Source organism: Anser cygnoides, chromosome 3 (genome assembly GCF_040182565.1).
Source record: "Anser cygnoides isolate HZ-2024a breed goose chromosome 3, Taihu_goose_T2T_genome, whole genome shotgun sequence".
Classification (NCBI taxonomy): domain Eukaryota; kingdom Metazoa; phylum Chordata; class Aves; order Anseriformes; family Anatidae; genus Anser; species Anser cygnoides.
Genome location: NC_089875.1, coordinates 77,485,943 through 77,513,063, shown reverse-complemented (window position 1 = coordinate 77,513,063; position 27,121 = coordinate 77,485,943). Strand labels below are relative to the sequence as shown.

The 27,121-nt window shown below is 42.6% G+C and overlaps 1 protein-coding gene and 1 long non-coding RNA gene across 7 annotated transcripts in view; one reads left to right on the top strand and one right to left on the bottom strand.

Annotated features, from left to right (window-relative positions):
* LOC136790471 (uncharacterized) overlaps positions 1-19,801 on the bottom strand; it is a 46,249-nt gene extending 26,448 nt beyond the window's left edge. The window contains exon 1 of the long non-coding RNA XR_010830439.1: positions 19,487-19,801. This is a non-coding gene — a long non-coding RNA (uncharacterized lncRNA). The remainder of the gene's footprint in view (positions 1-19,486) is intronic.
* Positions 19,802-19,843: 42 nt separating this feature from the next.
* GRIK2 (glutamate ionotropic receptor kainate type subunit 2) overlaps positions 19,844-27,121 on the top strand; it is a 413,364-nt gene continuing 406,086 nt past the window's right edge. For all 6 annotated transcript variants that reach the window (XM_048054417.2, XM_048054420.2, XM_048054416.2 and 3 more), the window contains exons 1-2: positions 19,844-19,989; positions 25,230-25,634. In XM_048054417.2, the coding sequence (XP_047910374.1) occupies positions 25,520-25,634 (115 nt within the window). In that variant the 5' untranslated portion in view covers positions 19,844-19,989; positions 25,230-25,519. The remainder of the gene's footprint in view (positions 19,990-25,229; positions 25,635-27,121) is intronic.

Here is a 27,121-nt window from a genome sequence, read left to right as displayed (position 1 = left end):
GCCTCTAAAATTTAGAATGCAAATCACTGCTGAACTTTTAAACCTTTGAATTTTGCCAATAACTAATCTCGACAGTGCTATTATAAAGAGGGGAACCATACCAGATTTGTTTACACAGTTCCTCTGTGATCTACTGACTTTGAATGTAATTATCATTTCAGAATTAATATCTTGTCACTGTGTATATGACTCTCACCCTGTTGCTTTCTTTGGTCTAATGAACCCAGTTTACTTCTCAAAAGCTTTTCTTTTACACAGGAAGTCCAAAGGGACCTACTACTTGTTCTTTTGTGTTAATTTTAATTCGTTATCAATTGAACTTACAAAATTAATATGCCTATCTATTCATAATTTAATATCTTGAATAACATCCAGTTAGTCAGGTTTTCCACTTTGGCTTCTGTATAGTTATTGGCAATGAACACTGAATAACAACCCCATACTGACCTATGCATACTGTGCTCTTAAACCAGCTGCCTGTCTTTCAAGCTTATATAGAATCACAGCTGGAGCCCATTTTGAAAAGAGAATGCTTCATAATTGCACCAAATGTACATACTGCTTCTGTTTCAAATATATTTATATATATATATATATTTACTTGAGATGTTCAATCAGCTGTTTTACTCTAACCATACTGAAGACTTTATGCATTTTTATTTTCACAAGCTGATTTTCACCTATAGTGGACTATGCCTGCAGAAGTTCTAACATGGAATAATATTAGAATTTTGATAAGTATTTCAAGGATAAATTCAGGAGCTTTCAGACTTGTCAAGAATGTGGGCCATGTACTATTTTGTTCCTCTTTTTTTTCTTTTTTAATTTTGTTTTTAATTTTATTTTAGCTGTATTGTAATTTGGTAAGCTACCTTCACATCTTGTTATCGAACAATATTTTCTGCTTGCTTTTTTTTTTTTATCCTGCATTGTTGTCTACTTGTCTCATATTCATGTGACATTTAGATTTTTTCATGCCCCCTTAGCATTATTAAAGACTTTGTTGATCTTTCCTATATTCTTACTTCAACAATGTTCATTAAAATGAGTTGAAGATAGATGTAGATCAGCACCTCTTTTTATACTGATATCTCCTGTGGTTTGACAATATATTTTCATCTCTCAATAGCTGTGATTTTAGTTTGTTAATGATTTGGCTTCCAGATACAGTTTTGAAGTCTACCTGAAACTCGCTGAGAAAGTCTTTCATATACATGTTTCTTAGAGATTCCCCAGTTTTTCCAAATCTTATTTACTATTATTTTATAGAAATTGCAACAGTTCTTTAGCCAGCCCTATACACTACAACAATGAAACATTTCTAAACAGGCGTAAAGACCAACACACATGTTTGCAGATGTTATTCAAGAACTTGTTTTTAGCTAAAAAAAAAAAAAAATTAGAAAAGTAGCTCAAAGTATAAAAGTGCTGAGATTCATCTGTTTACCATACATTAAAATGTTGTTAGAGCAGAATTCATCAGTTATCTGTCTAATTTTCTCCAAGTTCTTACAGTTTCATGGATCATTTACAATTATCCAGTACAGATTCTGTGTTGCTTGGGAAATCCTCACAACAACATATTTTTGACAATTACAGAAAAAAAAATAAATCGTCAGATATTATAGCAGGATGGAGATGGTAGCAATTCAAACCAATAGTGATTTTGGATTATGAGTAGCATTACTGCAGAACAGTTAGCCTGTTATCTCCAAAGTTGTAAGATTCATTAATAAATAATAATAAAAAGTATACTGAAATAGAAGAGCAATTGTTTTAACCTGAGCATGATCTTGTCACTTATCCTTTGAACACGAGAATCCATCTTCAAAAACTCTTCTCAGCTCTATAGCACCATTAAAGCAATCCTGAGAAGTAGTGAAAACAAAAATAACTGATGAGGCCCTTCAGTATTATGGCTTTAAAACACTTAAAAAGAATGAGCATCAGCAAAATGATTACTTCAGCCAAGCAGATTCCCTTTGTGTCACGTACAGACAGTTTCTGTAGATACAATCAGACTTTGAGTTACCTGTGACCATTTCTGTTCAAGGTTCAGTGAATGACAGGAGGTCAGGTTCCCTGAAACTGTTTTCTTCTTGGACAGAAAATAAATCCGAAAGATTCATCAAGGTGTTATTGTTTGTTTGAACGAAAAGTGACTGATTATTTATCTTGTGAAGGAAAGTTTGAAAGTGAAATTTCAGCCAAAGTTTATGTGTCTGATTAAATTTATAAAACTATTGTAGCTATAATCTCTGTAATCAATCAAATATCATTAAATTTTTTTTTTAAAAAAAAGGAAGAAAAAAAAGGCAACTAAGCAACGGACAACATCCTAAAGAAAGTAGAATCTGGACCTCACTGGAGAGTTAAAGGTGATGCCCACTGTCTTCCCACAGGAGTTGTTGGTAATTCCTTATTAAACACCACTAAAGACTTTGTCAATAAGCCAGAATGATGTGGTGCTATTCTCATGTAGTAAAGCATTAACAAACATGAAATAAGAGGTAACCCTGTACTAGTGGAAAGCTGGATGAGTTGACAATTATTTTCTTTCATTCCTGTTACCTGTGAATATACTTTTTGGCTAAAATTGTGACTGTAGTCCTAATAAAAAGTATCACAGTATCACAGATTTCTAGGTTGGAAGAGACCTCAAGATCATCGAGTCCAACCTCCGACCTAACACTAAGTACTCCACTAAACCATATCGCTAAGCTCTACATCTAAACGTCTTTTAAAGACCTCCAGGGATGGTGACTCCACCACCTCCCTGGGCAGCCCATTCCAATGCTTAATAACCCTTTCGGTAAAGAAGTACTTCCTAACATCCAACCTAAAACTCCCCTGTCGCAACTTTCGCCCATTCCCCCCCGTCCTGTCACCAGGCACATAGGAGAACAGACCAACCCCCACCTCTTTACAGCCTCCTTTAAGGTAACTGTAGAGAGCGATAAGGTCGCCCCTGAGCCTCCTCTTCTCCAGGCTGAACAAGCCCAGCTCCCTCAGCCGCTCCTCGTAAGACTTGTTCTCCAGACCCCTCACCAGGTTGGTCGCCCTTCTCTGGACTCGCTCGAGCACGTCCATGTCCTTCCTGTAGCGAGGGGCCCAAAACTGAACACAGTACTCGAGGTGCGGCCTCACCAGAGCCGAGTACAGGGGCACAATCACTTCCCTAGACCTGCTGGCCACACTGCTTCTTATGCAGGCCAGGATGCTGTTGGCCTTCTTGGCCACCTGGGCATACTGCTGGCTCATATTCAGCCGACTATCAACCAATACTCCCAGGTCCCTCTCGGCCAGGCAGCTTTCCAGCCACTCATCTCCCAGCCTGTAGCTCTGCTTGGGGTTGTTGCACCCCAGGTGCAGGACCCGGCACTTGGCCTTGTTGAACTTCATACAGTTGACCTCAGCCCATCGCTCCAGCCTATCCAGATCCTCCTGCAGAGCCTTCCTGCCCTCGAGCAGATCGACACACGCACTTAGCTTGGTGTCATCTGCAAACTTACTGAGGGTGCACTGGACGCCCTCATCCAGATCATCAATAAAGATATTAAAGAGGGCCGGCCCCAGTACCGAGCCCTGGGGGACACCACTAGTGACCGGCCTCCAACCAGATTTGACTCCATTCACCACAACTCTCTGGGCCCGGCTATCCAGCCAGTTTCTAACCCAGCGAAGCGTACGCCAGTCCAAGCCCCGAGCAGCCAGTTTCTTGAGGAGAATGTTGTGGGGAACTGTGTCAAAAGCCTTACTGAGGTCAAGGTAAACCACATCCACAGCCTTTCCCTCATCCACCAAGCGCGTCACTTGGTCATAGAAGGAGATCAGGTTCGTCAAGCAGGACCTGCCTTTCATAAACCCATGCTGACTGGGCCTGATCGCCTGCTTGCCCTGCAAGTGCTGCGTGATGACCCTCAAGATAATCTGCTCCATGAGCTTTCCTGGCATTGAGGTCAAACTGACAGGCCTATAGTTTCCCGGGTCTGCCCTGCGGCCCTTCTTATAGATGGGCATCACATTGGCTAGCCGCCAGTCAACTGGGACCTCCCCTGATAGCCAGGACTGCCGATAAATGATGGTAAGCGGCTCGGCCAGCTCCTCCGCCAGTTCTTTCAGTACCCTCGTAGTACTGGAGTACTACTACTGGAGTACTAAGTAGTTGCATTGCTGATATTCCTCAAAATGGTTAATGCTTTTTCTGTAGTATAAAATGTTATATAGCTATGTTTCACAGTGTGATAAGCTTAATAATGGAATAGCTCCAAAAGCAGAATGACTCTCTGGTTTAAACCATACCTTTAACATTTTGGTTGTGAGCAGGTTACCCATTTTGCTCACTATATTATGAGTATTAATTTAATGGACCATTTATAAAAACATACACTTAAAAAGGAAAGAACTTGGTTTGCAATCTGTGTTTTGGTAGTTCTTGTTTCTTACAAATACAGTGCAGCAACCTAAAAATAGGTTGTGAGAGTACGAGAGAATGTAATTCCATTGTTCCTTTAGAAGGATCAAGGTTAGTTCTGTAATAGATGTTAGTTCACTTAGGTCTGTCAGCAAGATCTATGCAACCACACAAGATAAATATTTAATCACAGGACTTTAATAAAATAAAATGAAAGTTAAACAAAATACACTTATCTGAACAAATTAATACATTTGCATTGCAAGTAAGAGAATCTTTTGGTCTTTTAACTAAGGGAATAGCTATAGGTTCAAAACTCAAAGAAAAATAGAAGTCAACTATTTCAAGGAGTAAAGAAAGTTAAGATTGTCTTTCTAAATTCAGCAGGATTTTTTTCTTTTTCAAGGTTTGTGGAAGAGTGTGGAGCAGTTTTCTGATTTCAAATCAGACATAAACTTGTATAAACTACAAGCTTCTTGTTCTCACTGTGCATTGCAAGGTGTTAAAGACTTTTCTTTAGCTGTTTCATTTATAACTCAATCACTCAAATGTTATTAGATGTGATAATCTAGGAATAAGGTCCATTACCAATAGCGCAATGTTTCCTTTTTAATAATTGGTCATAATAACTATGGCATTTATGTTAGTACAATGTTCCCATTTTCTAAGCTTTCAGAAATAATATTTTTTCTAAATTTATTTCCATTACATTTTTCTATTATAACACCATTGAGTGAAAAAAATATTTTTTGTATTGTTCATATGAAAAGAATTACCCTTTAAAAATACTATAGCTTGCATTGGTGTGTCTGTGCTGAGGTAGTACAAGCAAAACCACAAGCAAGTTTTAGATGTACAGTGAGCTTAATTTTGTAATTGTTTTTTAAACAGTTTTGTATGTATTGCATCATTTTAAATATTTTATAGAACTTCTTTCAAATAACAGATACTGGAAAAATGTTTCATGTCATTACACTGAGTATAATTTAAAAATTCTAGAAAAAAAAATCCTTACAAAGAAAACAAGATATAAAAAAGATGATGCATAAGACAGAAGTAAATTATTCTGATGACATTTATATGAAAAGAAGTATTTTCTATACCCTGTTCCAGGGTACAATTTGTAATGTAATTCCAATGTTACACTGCCCTTTTAAGGATTAAATATGAAGGAAGGAAGTATGTCCTATCTTACTGTCCTTCTTTTACATGTTACAGTGTAGAGTTACGTACAGTACTTATACATACATATATATGCTCCAGTAGGATGGCTGACCTACTTAGGAAGGCTTCAAAATAAGAATAGTCAAAGAGGGAGAGAATAACCAGCAGCCCTGTGAGGGAGTGACAGACAGGATCAATGAGCAAAGGCCATGGACTGATGTAACAGGGAGGGATCACAAAATCAACAAAACAGGGCCCAAGCAGGCTCACCTCCAGCACTTGCATGCAAGCAAGTAATTGCCAACAAGGCACCATAATGGAGAAATCCTCCAAAACTTTTCTAGGAACTCAGCATGCTGAGGTGCCTCTCTGAAGTGTCTGTATGCTAATGCATATAGTGTGGGGAATAAGCATAATGAGTTAGAGATCTGTTTGCTGTTGTAGGTCTATGATCTTGTTGGGACCACAGTGACCTGAAGGGATGGCTCCCATGACAGGAGTGTTGCAAGGAAGGAATACAGGGTCTTTTGGAAGGACAATATATGAAGACAAAGAGGCGGTGTTGGCTTTTATTTGAAAGAGAATCCAGAGTGCATGTAGCTCTGCCTGGGGATGGATGCGGAGCTGACAGAAAGTTTATTGATTAGGTTCCTAATCCTATGGATTATGAAAGTTTATGGATTATGGATTAGTTATTAAAAGGAGGACAGGTAAAGGTGACATTATAGTGGATGTCTGATGCAGGCCACCTGATCAGGAAGAACAATAAAATGAAGCCCTCTACAGACAGATGAGAGCATCCTCACATTCACAGGTTCTCATCTTCCCTGGGGACTTCAGCCAACAGAGTATAAACAATCTAGAAAGCTCCTGGAATGCATTGATAACTTCCAAGTGATGGAGCAAACGAAGAGAGGTGCTCTGCTGGACATTATACTCGAGAAAGAAGGACTTGTTGGGAATGAAGGTCAAAGGCAGTCTTGGCTGCAGTAAGCATGAGATGGTAAAGTTCATGATCCTGAGGGGAAGGAGCACGGCAAAAAGCAAGATCACAACCTTGGACTTGGAGAGCAGACTTTTGCCTTTTCAAGGATCTGGTTGGAAGAATACCATGGGAGGAGGTCCTGGAGATAAATTAGACCCAAAAAAAAAGATGGTTAATATTCAATGATCACCTCTTCTAAGCTCAAATGAGCAGAGAGTCAGGCAAAAAATGTCAGGATGCCAGTGTGGATGGACAAGTACCTCCTGGCCAAATTCAAACACAAAAAGGAACACAAGGTGGAAGCAAGGATGGGTAACCTGGGAGAAATACAGAGAGATTGATCAGGGAGGAAAGTTAAAGCACAAATAGAATTGAATCTGGCCAAGGATGTCAAAGACTACAAGAAAGGCTTCTTGTCACTTCTTTAATGAAATGACTGGCCTGGTAGGTGAAGGGAGAGCAGTAGCTATTGTCTTACTAGACTTCAGTAAGCCTTTCAACAGTGGCTCTCCCGTAAGATTCTCACACAGACGTTGATGAAGTATGGGCTTGTTGAGCAGACAGTGAGGTGGACTGAAACCTGGCTGATGGTCAAATGCAGAGGGTGGTGATCAGTGGCACAAAGTCTAGTTGGAGGCCAATAATGAGCAGTGTACTCTGGGGTTCAGTACTGAATCCAATCCTGTTCAACATCTTCATTGCTGATGTGGATGATGGGGCAGAGTGTACCCTCTGCAAGTTTACACATGACACAAAACAGGGATGAGAGGCTGATACACCAGAGGGTTGTGCTGCCATCCAGAGGGAGCTGGAAAGGCTGGAGAAATGGCAAGGCAGGAACCTCATGAATTTTCACAAGGAGAAATACAAAGTCCTGCAATGAGTGAGGAACAACCCCAGACACCAGTATGCACTCAGGGACACCCAGTTGGAAAGCATCTTTGCAGAAAAGGACCTGTCAGTCCTGGTGGACACCAAGTTGACTGTGAGCCACTAATGTGCCCTTGCTGCAAGGAAAACTAATGGTATCCTTGGCTGCATTAGGCAAAACATTGCCAGCAAGTTGAGGGAGGTAACCTTTCCATTGTACTCAGCATTGGTGAGGCCAAACCTGGAGTGTCCAGTTCTGGGCTCTCCAGGAAAAGACATGGACATACTGGAGAGAGTCAAAAGCAGAGCCATGAAGATGATGAAGGTATTGAAGCATCTCTCCTATGAGGAAGGGCTGAGAGAGCTAGGACTATTTCACTTAGAAAAGAGAAGGCTCAGGGGAGATCTTATCCGTATATATAAATACCTAAAGGGAGATTGTAAAGAAGATGGAGCCAGGCTCTTTTCAGTGGTTCCCAGTGTCAGGACAAGAGGCAGTTGGCACAAACTGGAACACAGGAGCTTCCATCTAAATGCCTGGAAACACTTTGTCATTGTGCAGTTGTTGGAACACTGGCAGAGATTGCCCAGAGAGATGGTGGAGTCTTGCTCCTTGGAGATCGTCAAAAACCACCTGCATGCGGTGCTGGGCAATCTGTTCTGAGAGTCCATGCTTAAGCAGGAGGGTTGGACCAGATGACCTCCAGAGGTCCCTTCCAACCTCAAACATTTTATGATACTGTGATGTGTATATATATATATGTGACATATATATATATTTATTTGAGTGTAAAATGTAGAATCAGGAAACCACAACAAACTATCTCTCATTCCTCCATTTAAATTTCCATTTAAAATTAAAAACACACTGTTAATTAATAATTCAAAAAAGCAGAAAATTTTATTGCAGGCAGTCTTTACTTGAAGACTATTTTTGGTAAGTTAAATTACCTCATCCTACACTATTTAATTAAATGGGTCAGATCTATCTTACTGTAAGAAAGCCTACTCTTTGTGACTGACTGTACAGCAGTCTAGACAAATATTTTGGATGATGTTGTCTAAATTTGGACAGAGAAATCCTATTTCAGAGCTTCAGTTCAAAGTGATTTACAAAAACCTAACCACTGTGAAAGAATGAGACTGTTTTTCCTCTGTTATTGTCCTTGTGAAAATCACTGAACTATGACCAAGTTATAAATCTTTGAAATATTCTTGTGTTTTAATAAGAGATTGAGACACTGACAGCTAAAATATCTGAAGCTTGGCACACTAAGAAGGTTTAAGGCTTTTAAGAGAGGAGATCGGGCTATTAGTGTTGGACCCATCCCACTTTGGATGCTTAAAACTTAAACCTTTAAATTTGTGTTTATCGTTTTGTGTTCCCATCAAATGTGTTTCTACTGGATAACTAGAAAGTATTTTTTTTGTTCCACTGACTATACAAAGAGACTAGTTGACCAGCTCAGGTTGTACATGTAGTTTATAAACAGGTGCTACTTTATTTCATAAGCATAAAAGGACTGGGTGAAAAGTGAAGGGGAAATGGAAGGCAAAAACTCTGGTTTTGAACTACATTGACATGAATTATAGGCAGACTGTAACAAGTGATTTCCATCTTAAGGGCGTATAGCTGAAGAACTGTAGCTCAGAGTGCCAGATTATAAATGTTCAGTTTTGGAAAAACCTACTTCACTGGTTTAGCTAGCTTTGCCAATGTACAGATTGCAGCATTAGTAAAACCAATTTTAGCAAATAGGAGTCAGTAGTGCTCTTTCATAATGTAATAGTAAAACATTTTCAATGCTATGATATCAACAGACATGATTTATAATGTGAACAAATTATTCTTAAAAGTATATTTGCATTCTGATTATCTACAACTGGAGGTACTTCAAATTCTTATTTCATTGTAGAGGAATATCCTATATGTATGGTTTTCCTAAACTAAAATTTTAGGAAAAAAAATATTAAAAAAATTAAATATGCCTTTTCTAAACTTGCAGTTGTCATTAAATAATACATAATATTGCCTATCTGCAAAGGAGAAAGTGTATAACAAGTTGTATAACAAATCAATTGGTGCTACAGTTAATTGACTGGGCAGGTTCCCATATTAGTTACAGACTTGTGGGTGCCTTACATTTCAGATACCATCTAGGTGATTTAATCCAACTTTATTCTGTTCCTTTGGGTGTAATAAACCAACTGGTTAGAGTGTTTCAAGACATTTTTACCTGCCATAGAGAAATCTAAACAAAATTAATAATTCCATTCTTTTGTCTGTGAGACCTGGGGAAAAACCTGCTGCTCAAAGTTCTGAACTTTATTTAATCATCTGACTCACAGTGCTATCTACTGTAGAATATAGAGAGTTACATGAAAATATTCTTATCATCTGTGTAAATGTTCCCACCTCTCCTTGTAAGTGGAAGAGTAGGAGTTACTACATTTGTTCATATGTGTTCTAGGTATTTAAGAATAAATGTGTATAAGAAATTACTGTTGGTAAGAGCTAGTTTTCACTTGATTTTGTTTGTGCTTTGTCTCAGTTCCACTTCAGTAATTTATAGAATTGTCTCTGTCCTTTTTTGTTTGCTTGTTTTCCAGTTTTAAGAGACTTGTTAATAAAACATAAAAGACTGGAGTATCATTACTTCTAGTTCTCCCTTCTTGGAAGTGTGTCAAGACTGAAAGAAGAAACAAAAACAGCAAAGCACTTGACTTCAAATTAAGTCTTGATTCAATGTGCTTGTCTCCTCCTTCTCATTCTTCTTATTAAATTAGTCCTGTTGAGATGAGAATTTTCATTTCATTTAGATATTCTTCCTGAAGGACTTCCAAAAGTGAATGCCGCATTTGGAGATGGATATGTATTTCTTTTCTTTTGTATCAAAAGTTAACAAATTTGTTCCTCGTATCTGCTAGGAGAAAAAAATACATGCTGAAATAAGAGGGATCACACTTTTCTTGTTTGTTTATTTGTTTTAAGTAAATCTAGAATATTAGAAAGTTTCTGTTTCTCTTTAGACTGGACATTAGTTTTGATAAGAATGACTGTGAGTCTGACCCTCTGTGTTCTCAAGGCCTTCTTGTTCACCATTTATAGACATAAAACCAGGCCAAATTGGGAGTACGATGCTAACTAGTTACAATGATTGCAGACTGAGTTAAAACTCTTCCATAAAGTTGCTGTGCATGGTACATAGTGAGAAAGAGAATCAAGCTCTCCTAAGCTATCCAAGAATAGTCTGTGTGGCTCTTTTCATCTTCAGCAAGACTTCACTACTTCTGGCACTTGTTTCAACAGTGTCTTCTCTCAGCTTTCAAGCAATTTCAGTACATTTAAAATATTTTATTTCCTCTCAGATACTTATCTTCCATTTTCCCTTCCTCCCAGCGAGGGGCCTGTCAACTTCGGAACAGTTTTTGATTTCTCTTATCCTTCCTGATTTTCAGTTTCTGTTTCAGTTTTAGTTTCAAGTTGTGCTCTTTACAGCACCGGATTCATCATCTCTTCCTTGTCCTGATCTTTCTCGCAGAATAGTATGTCCAAGAGCCATCTTTTCCCTCAACAACTTTAAAATTCCAGGTTCATCAATCTCAAATAATGAAAAATAAGCCCACTCTTTGTCCTTTTCACTTTTAGAAAGTTTTCTTCTGAACAACAGATTTTTACAACATACTGAAATTAAGCTATCAAGTTAATTGTCAGGGCTATATGAAACTGGGATGTTAAGCAGACAGTTTTCATCACTGAAATGTGACTCTCATTTGGGTAGTCTGTGTATGGGTACTAATGTATTCTCCAGAGAAAGAAGGTCCTTGCACCACCTTAGATGGTTCCTCTAAGTCAGATCTTAATTTGACAAGGCATTTAAATAAATATTTGAATCCTGCTGACTACCGTGCTTAAATTGTTCTCCCAGAAGCCAAGACTTTTGTTCTACTCATACTGAAGTGAAACTTTTTTTTCTTCTTTTTCTTCTCAGCAAATGAATGAGATATCAGAGAAAGTAAGGAAGTAAAGGTTCTTATAAATGCTTAGTAAAATGTGAAAAGTATTGGATGAATAAGAGTTTGAATTACTTCATTAAGGTGTTGATTTTTACATGCTATTTGTGGCTCCATTACTTCATTTATGGTTATTATTGCTAAAGTAGGTCATTATTCTGTTTTATAATATAATGCCAGGGTATGTAACTTTCTATATACATAAAACACATACTGTAGAGGAATATGCTCTAAGGAATATTTTCACATACTAGAAATGACTCTCCATATCTGATAAACTGCCTAAGTCTGATTAGTGGAGCAATTTCCTTGCCCCCCTGCAATGAACCAAATGCACTTCATATAGTCTATCTAAAATAATTTCAAGGTAGATTAAAAGCATATGCTTGCTTTAGGTGAAATTCAGTTTCCAAAACCTCAAAGAGTTTAAACACTGCACAGATCTTGTGGTAATTCTCTACAAAGTAGTAAATTTTAATTCCTTTATTCTGAGAATTGGAAGTCAATGGAGCATCTTCCAACAGTTGTTCTAGTGAGCAACTAGTACTAAAGGCTAAGCTACTTTGTGGCAGTTGCCTCAACTAACGTGTGATATGTGGTGTCATATATCTGAATCTTGACAATGGATTCTTGTTGATTTCTAAGTCCCAGGAAAAGTAATGAGATGAATTATAATTCATCAGCCTATATTACAGTTGACTTGGTTTAAATGGATGCATATTTGAGGATGGAGGGCTACTCTCATATATATATTAAACACAAATATATCAACTGTCAATCCTAATTATGTTATTACTTCAAGATTAGGCATTTGAAACAATATATAACATAAATTCTCCTACTGTACTCTTCCCCGTGAAAATTGTTTCTAATAGTTCACAATGAATAGATCATTCAAATATTTGAAAAAAAAAATCTCTTATATTATTGTAAGTGTGACAACAAACACAAAGTCTTCAGTGCCTGGAGAGTTTGGGTCAAATATACTAGTAGCTTAACTGTACAAGTATACACAAACTGTTTCAGCTCACTGTTGTATGATTAATATTAATCTTTTAGTATGGTATATTCTAAGAGGGACATGAAAAAGCACGATGATCAAAGCCCCATTTCATTCTTGCATCATTACTGAAGTTTAAGTCTTATTGGAATAATAACTCAGTAGCAAAGTAAAATTGAAGTTTCTTCCCATTATTAGAATGTCCTTTTTCATATTTACAATTCAAAGTTACCTACCCGTTTAACATAGCCTCATACTAGAGATATTTCCACTCCTCGCTAATTAAACTAAAGCCTTATTTTTCTTATTGACTGGAGTTTTGTTAAGACCATTTTACAAGGCATCCAGCACTGGGGTATCCAGTTCTTGTTTGGAACATATTGGGACATACTTTTGAGTCTAGATGCAAACTTAGTTCCCAAACATATAATTGGCTCCACAGAAGTTCCATCTTCACATTTTTGCCAAAATTTTGTTTATTGTTGCAGGGCTTTCTTGGTCCAGCTATTAACATTTTTCTTCCATGCATCTAAATTAATGTTATGCTTGTAAAAAGCTAGACATATACAAATTCATTGAACCTATACAATACTTATACCCACATACATTTTTTTCCTTGAAAAGGGGTGGGAATGGTGGGATGGATGGAGAGAAGGAGATTCTGTTGGGCTCAAAGAACAAAGCACAAGCATAAGACATTATTGGTCTTATTGGTATTCATAAACAACAACAAAAATATTGGTATTCATAAACAAGACTAAAGAGTTTCTAAGAATAAGCCAGAACAAGACATTTGCATAAGCAAAACAGGATGTGAAAGTTGGTGCACAGCAGTTTTTATTGTTATATTGTTGAACTGTAACACAAAACAAAACAAAACTAAACTAAACTAAAATAAAATCTTTGGGATTCTTTGTGTCCTGCTATTTTGTACTTCTGTTGAGTTTCTATTAGTGACTTGGCAGCTTCATTTAAATGTTTGATGAAGACAACATAGCAGAAGCTGCAGAAATGGTGGTGGTTAGATGCAGAATTTAAGATCTGTCTCAGCAAATTGAAATGTTCTAGAAAAATACAAGCTATATTCAACAGAGACAAGCATGAGATTCTACACTTGGGAGAGAATGAGTAGCTTAGCAAATACAAGTGAGGAAACTGATAGCCAGGGGAGTAGTGAAGCAGGAAATGACCTACACATTACTGTCACAAGGCATATATGAATCTACACTATCACATGGTTCCAAAGAAGTCAAACATCATATTTGGATTTCTGAATAAGCCTGTAACCTAGAAACATAATAATAATAGACTTTCCCTCCACTCAATACTTGATAATTCTGAGATGCTGAGAAATAGAACTAGTCTAGAGACAAGAAGACTGGGGAACACATGAGAATCACAGAATCACAGACTAGATGAGGTTGGAAGGATCGACTTGCTGGCAATGTTCTGCCTAATGCAGCCAAGGATACCATTAGTTTTCTTTGCAGCAAGGGCACATTAGTGGCTCACAGTCAACTTGGTGTCCACCAGGACTGACAGGTCCTTTTCTGCAAAGATGCTTTCCAACTGGGTGTCCCTGAGTGCATACTGGTGTCTGGGGTTGTTCCTCACTCATTGCAGGACTTTGTATTTCTCCTTGTGAAAATTCATGAGGTTCCTGCCTTGCCATTTCTCCAGCCTTTCCAGCTCCCTCTGGATGGCAGCACAACCCTCTGGTGTATCAGCCTCTCATCCCTGTTTTGTGTCATGTGTAAACTTGCAGAGGGTACACTCTGCCCCATCATCCACATCAGCAATGAAGATGTTGAACAGGATTGGATTCAGTACTGAACCCCAGAGTACACTGCTCATTATTGGCCTCCAACTAGACTTTGTGCCACTGATCACCACCCTCTGCATTTGACCATCAGCCAGGTTTCAGTCCACCTCACTGTCTGCTCAACAAGCCCATACTTCATCAACGTCTGTGTGAGAATCTTACGGGAGAGCCACTGTTGAAAGGCTTACTGAAGTCTAGTAAGACAATAGCTACTGCTCTCCCTTCACCTACCAGGCCAGTCATTTCATTAAAGAAGTTTATCAATTTCATAGAATCATAGAATCCTTAAGGGTTGAAAAGACCTCCAAGATCATCTGGTCCAACCATCACCTTACTACCCATTTCACCCACTAAACCATGTCCAATTTGGTCAAGAATGACTTCTGCTATGTTGAGTACTCCCAATGATTTTCTTGTCCTTCATGTACCTGGAAATGGTATCCATGATTAGCTGCTCCATCACTTTCCTGGCAACGGAGGTGTGCCTGACAAGCCTGTAGTTCTTAGAATCACAGAATCATTAAGGTTGTAAAAGACCTCCAAGATTTTCTGGTCCAATCATTCCTTAACCACCAATATTACCCACTAAACTATGTCCCTAAGTACCACACCCCACCTTTCCTTAAACACCCCCAGAGATGGTGACTCCCTGGGCAACCCGTTCCAATGCCTGACTACTCTTTCTGAGAAAAAATGTCTCCTAATTTCCAACCTGAACCTCCTCTGGCACAACTTGAGCTTATTCCCTCTAGTCTTATCACTGGTTGTCTGAGAGAAGAGGCTGACCCCCAGCTACCCACAACTTCCTTTCAGGTAGTTGTAGAGAGCAATAAGGTCTCCCCTGAGCATCTTCTTCTCCAGACTAAACAACCCCAGTTCCCTCAGCTGCTCTTCATAGGACTTGTGTTCCAGGCCCTTCTCCAGCTTCGTAGCCCTTCTCTGGACCAGGACCTCAATGTCTTTTTTGTACTGAGAGGCCCAAAACTGAACACAGTACTCAAAGTTTGGCATCACCAGAGCAGAGTACAGAGATCATCTCCCTGTTCATGCTAGCTACACTATTCCTGATACAAGCCAGGATGCCATTGGCCTTCTTGGCCGTCTGAGGACACTGCTGGCTCATGTTCAGGCAAGCATGGACCAACACCCCCAGATCCTTTCCCTCTGCACTGCATCTTCCTTCTCACCATTCCTGAAGATGGGATTGCCATCTGCCCTCCCATGTAATATTTCTTTGAATGTTCAGAAGAAGGAATAAATGAAGAAATAAAGTCATCTCTATGTCCACTTCAGGTAAGAGGACATAGTGATGAGTGACAATTGACATAAAGCTATCTATGTTAAACAACAGAACCCTTTTTAAATATAAAGGTTGTTAACCCATGAAAGACTTCATGGGAAGTCTGCATAATATTGCAGTCTATAGAAGATATTGTGTGCTGCATTGTGACTGGCACCAAAGTAAGTAAAATAAAATGTCCCAGTAATGCTTCTCTGTTGAAAGGTATTCAGCCTCAGGGAAAGTTTTTATTCTTTTGTGGCTCTTAGTAGTGTTGTATCTTAGGCCTCTTAATGCAATGCACTTCACTGAAACAATAAAGTGAGTTAACCTGTAAGGAAGTCTTAGTTAGACCTTGACCAGGTGTGAGATATTACTTATAGAGCCCGAGATATCATCTGGAAAGGCTAGATATTCTTATCTAAGAGCTGTTAGTGAAACTCTTGAGATGACCCTGTCTTGCTCAACAGTGTAAAAGGAGAGAAGAAAACCATCAGACATATCAGATCTATGAACTGCAATGAACAACATTATGCCCTCTGTGTTACACCAGATCAGTGTTTTTTAAAATTAACAGCAACACACAGTGGATGCAAACCCATCATCAATTAAAAATTCAATTTTGTATGTGGTCCATCAAACTGACATACAAATGTAACCTATGGCTCGTTGTCTCCCTCAAGTGGCTAACACAAGAACAGGGATTTATCGCTTTTAGACAGATGCTTTTTTCTTTTGTTACATCCTGTTTTGGCTCACTCTCTGGTTTGAAGGTACAAGATTTGATACATGCAGCCGGCCTGACTAGCATTATGACTATAACAAGGTCATCAGTAAAAGCCACAAAAATCTGTGAAAAGAGATGAAATCTGGAAGGATTTTCCTTGGCCAAATTAGTATGATGATAATTCTTTACCGCGAACTGTAGCAGAATTTCCTATCACAGAGCAGTAGGACACAGATTTCCTGAAAGACAAACTGGCATTTTTGAAATCGCAAAAAGATAACAAAAATAAAAGAATATCTGGCAGGAAGAACAAAATATTCGGTTGCCTGAGGTCTGAAGCCCTGGAAGTTTGCTTCAGTGTTTTCTGTGGCAGAGCACAAGTTGTGAACTGCTTATCTTGAACAAGTGTCAATACTCATATTTAGGTCATTAGTTTGAACAGTAAAAGCTTACATGAGAACATGTAAGAGAATATATTGGTTAGTTTTGTGTCTTTGTAGATCTGGAATTATCATAGATTTACACTGAAAAGATCTTAAAATTTTGCCAGAGTTTACATTGGCATAGCTTACCCAAACTGAAGCAAGGAAAGAAAAAATTATTGAATGCACTGAGTACTAGTGATAAATTTCTGTGGAGGAAAAATAATAATAATAAAAAAGTCTGAGATCCTTGGGTAATTTTATTTTGAAAGGCTTAAGGGAATTAGGCTACAAGTTTACATCATTTCAAACTTCAAGGTGCAAATGAACCTAATGGGATGGGACTGTGATAAACCCATATTATTTCATTCTATATCTTAAGAAATAATTCTGGGGAAAACAAACAAACCTAGAAACCATTCTTGTGAAGATCTTTACAAATTCATTTACTTTTTTTTCTTTCTTTTTCTTTTTTTTTTTTTTAGTTGGGTGAAGTTCTTGAAACGTTTGAAAAAATGTTTTAAATTGCTGGTGAGGATATGACATTAAAATAATCAACAACAACAAAAAAAGAAGCAAATGAGTAAGCTTGTGGGTTTTGTTTGTTTTTGTATTGTTTTTCTGTTGTTGTTGTTGTTGTTTTTCCTTTCCAAGCCCAACAGCTTGTGTGACACATTCTCCAGTACATCTTATTTTGAATAGTGACAAACTGGGCCTGTGCTTTCCTATATGCTTCTTTCAGGTGTTTGGTGCCAATAAAGTTTAAAGCTCCTGCAGTGTAACTGGGAAGAAACTGGGGAAAAAATGGGAAGATAACTAGAAACTTTGTCAGTTTTGAAATTATGGGCTTTTGCAGTATCAAAGCATGAGAAAAGAGAATCCTGTACTGTCTTTCTATTATGTCACAGGTTTTTAGAGTGATCTTAGGCTTATTCACGTCTTCCTGCTCCAAATTTCTTCACTTGAATAATAATGGTATTTATGTGAAGTCCTCAGATATCCGGAGTGATAAAGGTTGGTAACAGCTCTAGTGACATTGGGAATCGCCTGCCTAAGGGAGGACAAGATTCTGTGTAAAATGTAGGCTGAGGAAAGCACTGAGAATCCCATGTCTGGACAAAACTGTAATCCAAGTAACAAGGGAAAAGACTGTGCATGGATGTAGCTTAGGTGAAATGATTTCATGAAGGTATTACATGATCTACGTGATAGACATGAAACGCCACACCCCTTTTCTCCCCCTGCCTTCCTTTCTCTCCTCTTAGAAAGACACCGTTGAGACCCGTATATTTGTATGTCTGCCTCGTTCCGTGTTTATGTCTGAAAACTCTGGAGACTAACAGCGCAAAGGCAGTCAATGAGCAAAGAGGGCCGGAATCACCGAGCCGCTGCTCGCACAGGTGTTACGCGCTCATCAGACCTCGCACGTTTCCCACCCTCCGCCGGCCCGCAGCGTTGACAGGCCTCGCCTTCCCGCAGGGTCGTGGGCATCCCTCGGTCGCTCGGGCCATCCCCGCGACGCCTCCCCACCCGGCGGGACCCCACCAGGCTCAGTGTTAGCCGGGGTTGCCCCCTTTGGGTTCCTGCGGCCCCACAAGCAACCACCCGGTTCCTCCCAGCGAGGAGCCTCCTGCCCCGTGCCCTTCGCTCCCAGGGTGGCACCAAGCGCTTCGCTTTGCCGCTGCCTTTGTTTTTTCACAAGAGTTATCTCCATTACAGCTTCAGGCGAATGGAGTGACTAATGAATTTTCTGTCGGCCATGGAGGCGCGCTGCAAGTAATTAAGAGCTGTGCTGCGGGGCGATTAAGCTGCAAGTCACAGCGGCCAGAGCCCAATCGCAGCGAGCTCGTCGCGGTCTGTGCCGCCTGCGCCCGGCCCGACAATGGGATCATTGACTATTTATTTACTCCGCACAACAACTCTGCTGTTTACTTAATTATAGGAGCTTCTCAGTCACCAGCCCCCACCCGCCCCAGCCCCATCTCTTTGACTCCCTCCGAGCCCCCCCGGCCCCGATAACCACGGCTCCCTGGTGGATCGCTTGGGCGGATGGAGCAGGGAAAAGCCTGAGCATCCTTTTGGGGGTGCGGGCAGCGCTCCCCCGCGGATGCTGGGACGGGCGTTTGGCGTGAGGGAAAGGCGAGGGGACGGCAGTTCTCCTGTCAAACTGCACCGCACGTCTGCCGGGAGATCGGACCTCGGGAAGGCTGAGGGTGGGGGAACCCTGCAGCGCTTCAAGGCACGTCCGAGCCGGGGAGCGCAATGGGGAGGAGAGGGGAATCAGGCAGACGCCTGTGGCGCTGCGGGGGCGAGCGGAGCAGCGGGAGAGAGGAGAGCACTGGTAATCCTGCCAGAGGGCGAGGAGGGGGGAGACGGGACTGCGTTTCTCACCCCAGCTCATCCCCCCGCTGAGGAGCGTGTCGGGCCGGGAGGGGTGCGCAGGCGGTGGCGGGTCCCCCGGGGGGCGCTGGCTCTGCCCCACTCGCTGCGGGCCCAGGCTCGCTGAGTCCTTCTCCGCCCTCGTACAAGCTTCCACCCCGACCCCTGTCCGCACGGACAGGATGGTGACAAAGTGTCCGAGCTCAGTCCCCGCTAGCCCAAGGCAAGAGGAGGCCTGGGGGGGCGGGGGAGGGGGAAGGGGAGGCAGTCGGGGTTCACCATGAGCAAGCAGCCAAAGGCACCCGGACTTTTTCTGGCACCCCCGTGGGCACGGGTCGGAGCGGGGACGGGGAGGGGTCGCTTGGCGCCGTCTTGTAAGGCCGAAGCCCCCCCGACACACACACACACACCTCTGTCTGTGTTTGCAAAACGGGCTGAGGGACCCCGATCAGACTTTTCGTGTCTTGGAAAGGCGCCTCCGGGCGAGCTCGGCCCCTCGGGTTGCGGCGGGGGAAGGAGAGCCGGGAGCGTTTCTGCTTCGCCGGCCGCCCGTGGAGCCCTGCCGCCGGCCGGGGGCTCGGCGTTGCGACGAGAGCGGAGCGGCGGCCGCAGAGGAAGCGGGTTTCTGCTCCTTTAAAGGGCGCTGTGCAGCGCTCCCGACGGGAGGCGGGTCTCCCTCCCTCCTCTCCTCCCTCGCTCCCTCCTCTCCTCCCTCGCTCCCTCCTTCCCTCCCTCCCTCCCTTCATCCTTCCCTCCCTCCCTCCCTCCCTCGGCCGCCGCTTGCCGCCGCCGTCAGTGGTGCCCGGACGCCGGCTGCACCGCAGCCCGGGCATTCCCCGGCGTCCTGCCACCGCCCTTCCTTCCCCCGCCTCCGCCTTCCTCTCCCTCCCCGCTTCCCCGCCCGCAGCTCAAGGTAGGATGATGTCCCGGGATCTCCGGCTGGCCGCCACGGCCGGAGGGGCTGCATGAGAGTGAGGGGCTGCGGGGGGGCGGTGGCGGCGGGGGGAGAAGCACCGTCGCTGAGCTGTGCCGAGCGCTGCCCACGGCGGTGTCCCTCGGCCAGGTGTCTCCGGGCAAAGGGGGGCGCTGAGCTGGAGGACCCGGGCACTGCTGGGCTGGCCGGATCCTGATGCCGGGCTCTGTCTCCTTCCACTCCCCCCTCCCTGCGCTGCTCCGCATCAGCCCCAGGCTGGGGGCGGAGGGGTGGGAAGTGGGGGCGAGGGGTTAGGGCAGCGCAGCCCCCCCGGTGCCCCCCGTCCGGCTCCCGCGGTAGCCCCGGGCTCTGCCCCGCAGCCGGGCTCGGGGTGGCCGAGAAGAGAGCCTGGAGGTGGTGCCCCCCCTCGCTCGGGGGAGGCGAGGTGAGAAACGGGCTGCAACTTCGCTAGAGTTGTGGGTGGACAGGAGTCGCTACTTCCGTGGGGTCTCCTCCTGGCCCTACCCCGGCACCCACCTCTCGGCTGCTCGGCACTCCGGTGGTTCATTTCTGAACAAATTCGGCATTCTTTGGGAAAGCATCCGTCGCTAACCCAGCCAGGGAGCCGACACTCTCTGTGTGAAGCAAGAGACATTCCTGCCTACAGTGTGGCGGCATGACAGCAAGAGCCTTTTCGCACCGAAAAGGAAAGGATACATTATAATGAAACCTCTCTTCACGTTTTCCTTAGAAACTTTTGGTGGAGTAGAGCGTGGAGAACGTTAAACATCCTTCCTCCCTCCCCGAAATCGTTCACAGCTTCCCCAGCCCAAAGAAAACTGAAGGGACGAACGGCTGATCTGCAGATAATGTCATAAATGTGTCTTCTCGCTGCTTAAACCTGCTAGGAAAGTGCATTGCTGTGATACCCCAAAGTGCCTGAACAAGTTAATCTATGGCATACTCAGTTCGTTAATTAAAATGCACGTCTTTCCGCTAGCTAAAAATTAATTACCATCTTAAAATGTCATTAATCATCAGCGTAGCAGAAACTTGGTTGTAAATTTGGACTGAGCTAATAACAGACAGAGGGGAACCTATGGTTTTTAGAGCTGATGGGAGTGAAGTGCAAGTGGGCCACAATGTGTTTTTCAATGATAATATCAACATTCATCCGAATACCTAGGCAAACCTTTAAAAAAGGAGGACCGTGTTACTGCTTTGTCAGCAAAGCTGCAATACTTGTGTCTGGAGATCTGAAGAGGCTGGTCAGGTGTTGCGGTAAACTGTGGCTCTCCTCACACCAGATTGCAACACTGGGAGGACTGTGGTGGCATGCGAGTCTTTGCAAGAATTTGCCGGAAAATGCCCGAGAAACAAAGCTTTGGGGGTCCCATGTTAAATACATAAGGAATTTATATCAGTTGATATTGGGAGAGGACAAAACTGTAGATTAAGTGATATAAAAAACCCTATAATCTGTTCTTAGAGACATAGATATGACCTGAAAATGAAAGCCATTTCCTTTTTAAAGTGATATGGTGAAACTATACATCCCAGTAGGTGGCAGCTAGCTGGAACTGGATTAACTTTTATTATGATAACAGCACATGAAAATATGTTCTGAAGGAAAAAAAAGTGCCTGATGTAATAAGGTAATCAGAATCACATCTCTCTCCTTTCCAAATGAAACATTAGGTACATAACACCACCATTTATACCTGACACATACCTAAAGAATTTAGTAGGCTTTTATTACCCAGAAAAGATTTAAAGGCCTTAGAGGATCTATTCTCCTTTCCCCCCTATAGCTGGAATGCTATTTTTCATACCAGTTTCACTTGAACATTGTCCTTGTGTATTAAAAATGTATTATCATGATGCCTACTATAGGTGGCCAAAATGTAAAAGAAATTAAAACATATAGCTAAGGAATTGTAGATTTTCCAGTTGCTGATCACTGAAGTGAAAAGGGCAGTTTCATAAAGACTTTAATCTGAGAAGACCTGCATAACAGTGGTGACAAGCCCCCGAGAGACAAAACCAGCTTCTCCAGCAGAATATTTTATTAGGGATCTCCAACCTTTGAACCGTACGTCTTACAGGGAAGGAAATATGAAAGGAGTTAGGAACATTTGCCTGGTCTCATGTTAAAATTATTCTGGAGGGTGGACCAAAGTATGGTTTTAAAGATTACCCTTCCCTCTCACAAAGAATAAAAGAAGCTAAAGTCCAATTAAGAGAAAAGGAGTCTAGGGTGGTGAAGTCGGAGGCTGTAGTTAATTGTATAGTCTATAAATAGTCTTCAGTCACAGCATATTCAATGACTTCCAAACATCCGATGTCTTGCAAGATTTACTTTTTGATGAGGAACCGATATTCTTGGGGAAGTAAATCTCGATTAAATACGAGCTCGCTAGGATGTGAACGAAGGGATGGGTAGCGTTGGCACGGGGCATGAGGCGATGGTGATCTCAGAGGAGGAGAGCGGTACTTCTCCCGATCCCACAAACCGCCACAAGGCAGCGGGCCAGCTGGCATCGCCGAGGCTACCAGACGTGCCTGTAGAGGTGCCGATGGCTTATCGTGATTTCCTTTCCGTGTCGCGAAACGACTGGCGGGGGCGTTGGGACGCCTGGCGCGACCTGGCGGCGCGGGGGCTGGCCGGCGGGGCCGGCAGCGCTCTCCGTGGTGCTGAAGGAGCCGAGCCGTGCAGAGCAGAGCCGAGCCGGGCCGGGCCGGGCTCTGTCCCTGGTGCCGCTCCGCTGTCGTCGGTGGAAGAAAGGGGAAAACTCGGCCTCAGCCTTACCCGTGCGGCCGGAGGGTCCGGGGGGCAGCTGAGTGGTTAGCAGTGCAAGGGATTGATCATTGTCATTCCAGGTGTGATAGCAATGCCTGGGTGAGTTAGGAAGTCTTAGGAGCTCTGCTGGGGTTGATTACAGGTAGCTGCATTTATTTATTTATTTATTATTTCAAGAGACCTCAGAAAATCAGACTGATTAAAGGGGTCGCTTTGCCCAAAGTTTGTCTTGTCAATTGTGCTAAAGCTCTCGATGAACCATATGCTTTCAGAAATGCTTACCAGAGCTAAGTTAAATTAAAAATTCAGTTTTGACAGGAAGCTACATATGTGCAGTCAGAATTAAAAAAATGCCTCATGTCCTTTATTTCAGTAACACCACGGGAAAGATGAGGAAGGAAAAGAACGTCCACAGTGTTCATGCATGTCAGTTTTATTTCTCCTTGGACTAAGATAAAATATGAACAAGTAGAACAGAAAAAAAAAAAAGATAGCAAATATAAGAAAGAGCATCTCGATCTGTGCATTTTTATTTATTTATTTATTTATTTCTGGGAGATATTCTAAGTGTGAACTGAAGGAGTCGCTAGATATCCTTGCTTTTAGCACTAGGTGTTTTTAAAGTGCTCCAACAGTCAAATCGTCTGATTGAATTCCCTGCTAGACTGCAGAACTAGCCATTCATGATACTTATTTTTGACACTGCAGTTATGCCTCCATCTTAAAGAAAAAAAATCGATGATGTTTAATAATCCTTTCACAGAATGTACATTTCTTTTCATCAGCGTTTTACAGTGTTTTAAGTAAATGCATGCAGAGAAAATCATAAGCCATAATGATAAAAAAAAAAAAGTTACTCTGAATTGCTAGCACTTTCAGGGATACAGAGCACCAATATTAAAAGTAATAAATTAAATGCTGCTGTTACTTCTTTACATGTCCAAGATACACAGATGTCATTTAAAAATAAACTGGAACTCACCTTTGCCATGCTCTCCTTCTGATAGATTCCACAGACTATTCTCATTAGCCTGGCATCATTGGTATTTATTTCTGTAAGGTCAGGTTTATTCTGTGTTCATCTATGAACATCTATGTGTGGGGGAAGTCTCTCAGTGATATTTTCTTTGGTAATAAAAGGCAACGAGGGAGATAAAGGAGACAAAAGATCTCTGTAGGCAGAATATAGAATAAAATGAATTCATTTCCTTGTGGGGAGTCTAGGAATTGTCTTTTAATATTTGTAATAATGCTTAAGTAGGTTCAGCAAAAGCTTCACTTGGATTGCAAAGTCTGACAGTCCTGGTTCAACATATTTTAATGGTAACAAGCACATAACTGATTGTATTTCCGAGAAAAATCTGAAGTAGTCCAGAGAGTGAGTTTATCTTCTTTGGAACACCTGGCCAAAAGACAAAAGTCCATGGCTGCAGTTGCAGATATAAACTCAGTATCCCGTTATCAAACTAGAGAGTGCTATTGTTCTCACTGAGGACCACAAAATGACAAACTACATACACCTCTCAGTACAGGGAGGAACAACAATACTTCGATAATACTAGAGTGAAAGGAAAGCTGTGTGTGAAAAAAAAAAAAGAGAGTGGCAGAATAGAGTGCAAAATACAGACAGGTAAATCCACAAGTTACTGTCTTTTTAAAAAATACTGAAATTTCAAGCAAGTTGAGCGAAACTGAAATACAAGTCCGTGCATTCAACAAGGCTGTTGTAGCGCTGCCTGTTCCTGTTTACCTTGCAGAAGCAGGCTGGTGCTCCGTAATCACTGATTCCGTGGCAAGTTCCTAAGGACAGACAATATAAAAACTACCACATTTATCCTATTTCATGCATTAAAGTGAGTAAGTAACAGTTAGCGAACGTAAATATCAAGATCTTTTTTTAGCCTAAACGTTGCTCTGACAACCTGCATGACTTTGTTGTCAGCCTTCTCTTTCACAACTCTAAAGCTAAGTGATTTCGACCCAGCCTGTCAGCTATTAAAATGTATGAATTGATTTTTATAAAGCCGATTCCCTTCTCTCCTACAGCCCTCTCCTCTCCCTCCCCATCCCCCGCCACAGCTCCTTACAGATATTGCCCAGAACAACCGAAATACTAATAACAATTAAAAACACGTATATAAAACCGGGCTGTTTTTTTTTTTTTTTCCCTCTGAGAACACTAGGCGATCAGATCAGTTGCATAATAGAAATTGGGAAGGCTGTCTGGCAGGCAGCCTTAAGACGAGAAGAGCTATCTCAATTTCTCTCACTTAATCTTGGCTTCGCGTCAGAAGCTGTGCAGCAGTGCAGTAGAATGGGAGCACGGCAAAAGCTTCGCCAGTAAAACGGCTGGTGCTCATTGACTCTCGCTATGTGGCGATACCTCAGCGGTTTCTCGAGCTGGATTACCTATTGATTTTCCTCCTTTCTTGCCTCCCAGGTTTACTCGGCTGGACATTGTGTGTGTTTGGATTTCTCAAGGATTCTCCCCCGACTAACATGGATGTCCCACCATTCCTTGCAGTTGAAGGTTGCTCCTTGGCGCAGTGAATGAAGAACATGCAGGGATTGCTAATGGGTTTGGGAAGCGTAGACTCTCTCCTCTGTCTGTGACCATGCCGTGATCGTGTCTGAGGGCCATCAGTTTACGTATCCTCATTCTCACCCGACCGGGAAACCTGACGGCTTAGAAGGGGGAAGTAAGGCAGCGCGTGTGTACATAGAAACATCATGAAGATTATTTCCCCTATTCTAACTAATCCAGTCTTCAGATGCACCATTAGACTCCTTCTTTGCTTACTGTGGATTGGATATTCTCAAGGAACTACACATGTATTAAGATTTGGTAAGATTTCCCGACACTTTTTTATTGTGCGTTTAAGCCTGAATGCGATTTACGTAGGATTGACTCAGAAGGGGGTGCTGGGGGAGAGCTGGGACGTGCTACCGGAGTCAAGCACCGAAGTCCCTGTGCATTTTGCATCCGGAGGGATGAATTGCTGTGTGTTTTTTTCAGTCGCTGCAGCTCATTGTAGCCGTAGTAACGGCACGGTGATGATAATTATAATAACAATGGAGAGAAAAATGACTGGCAAACGCGTTTGCCTAAGGCTCTGCGGAGCTTGCGTGGCTTCCTCGTAATGTACCTTTTTGTTTCCATAGTAGTGGAAAGCACGGCTAACACAGTGCTTGATCAGTTAAAATCTGTCAACTAGTTGTTAAGTTTCGGTCGCGCGTCCCTGCTCCATCCGAGCCGACTCCGTATGGGCGCGACGCTGTAATGTGAGACCTGCGGGCTGGCTTCCCGGGCAGCGTTTGCCACTTCGATGGCCTTTAGGTTTAAACAAGAGATGGTTTATGCCTTGCTCCGTGATCGCGAAAGAGTCTTTCTGGCACTCTTCAAAAACACGGCTTTTATATGCGAGGAAAGTTCTAAGAGGTCCAACATGCCCCCATCCTACCCACCCTCCAGAAAAAAAAAAAAAAAAAAAAAAAAAAGAAAAAAAAAGAAAAAACAGCGAGGGAGAGGGAGGGAGGGAGAAAAAAAACATCGATCGGAATGAAATCTCAAGGTGAGCAGAGCGGTTTCACAGTTTAAAGACTATCCCACCCGGACCATGCAACTAACCTTAACAGCTCTGCGTGTGTCCGCGCGTGTGTGCGTGTGCATAAGAAAGCAAGCGAGGGAGGAATTTCGGCCGCTGTGCATCCTCTGCAGAAGTTTTACTGTAAGCAAGGGGAGGACGGAAGGGAAAGTAAACTTCACTTCCGAGGCGGGATGTGCTGGCCGGGGAGCGCCTCCGGGCCGAGCCCCACGGTGGGGCCCCCGCGCACGGTCCGCGCCCGCCCGGACACCGCAGGCGCAGCGGGCAAGGGGGCACCGCGGAAGTTGCACCCTCAGACAAGCGGCATCCTCTGTGCCTGCCGGCAGCGTGGCTGGAGGGGGTGTTACAGTGGCTGCTGTAAGGTGTTAGGAGCCGCTACAACCCTTTCCGTGGGGCACTAAAAGCTCTTGTCTTCGCCTGGGAGTAGCGCCTCTGTCTGCCTCTAATTTTGCTTAAATTCCCCCCCGCATACACTTTTATGTGGGGAAGGTTGGTAATGATGAAGAAGTCACCAGGCTGTTACTGATCTCGTGTGCTGAATTCCTAGTAGCACTTGTTTTCTGCTTCCATCTGATCTAAAGGTGGTGCTTAAGGCACGTTGCTCCTAGCAACCGTCTTCAGGAATGCTTGTTTCTTTGGACATGGCTAAACGGGTCCGTATATCATTGCGGGACTTATTTTGCATTCAGTCTGCTCCATAGTCATGGCCGTGAAATTAGCGCCGGGG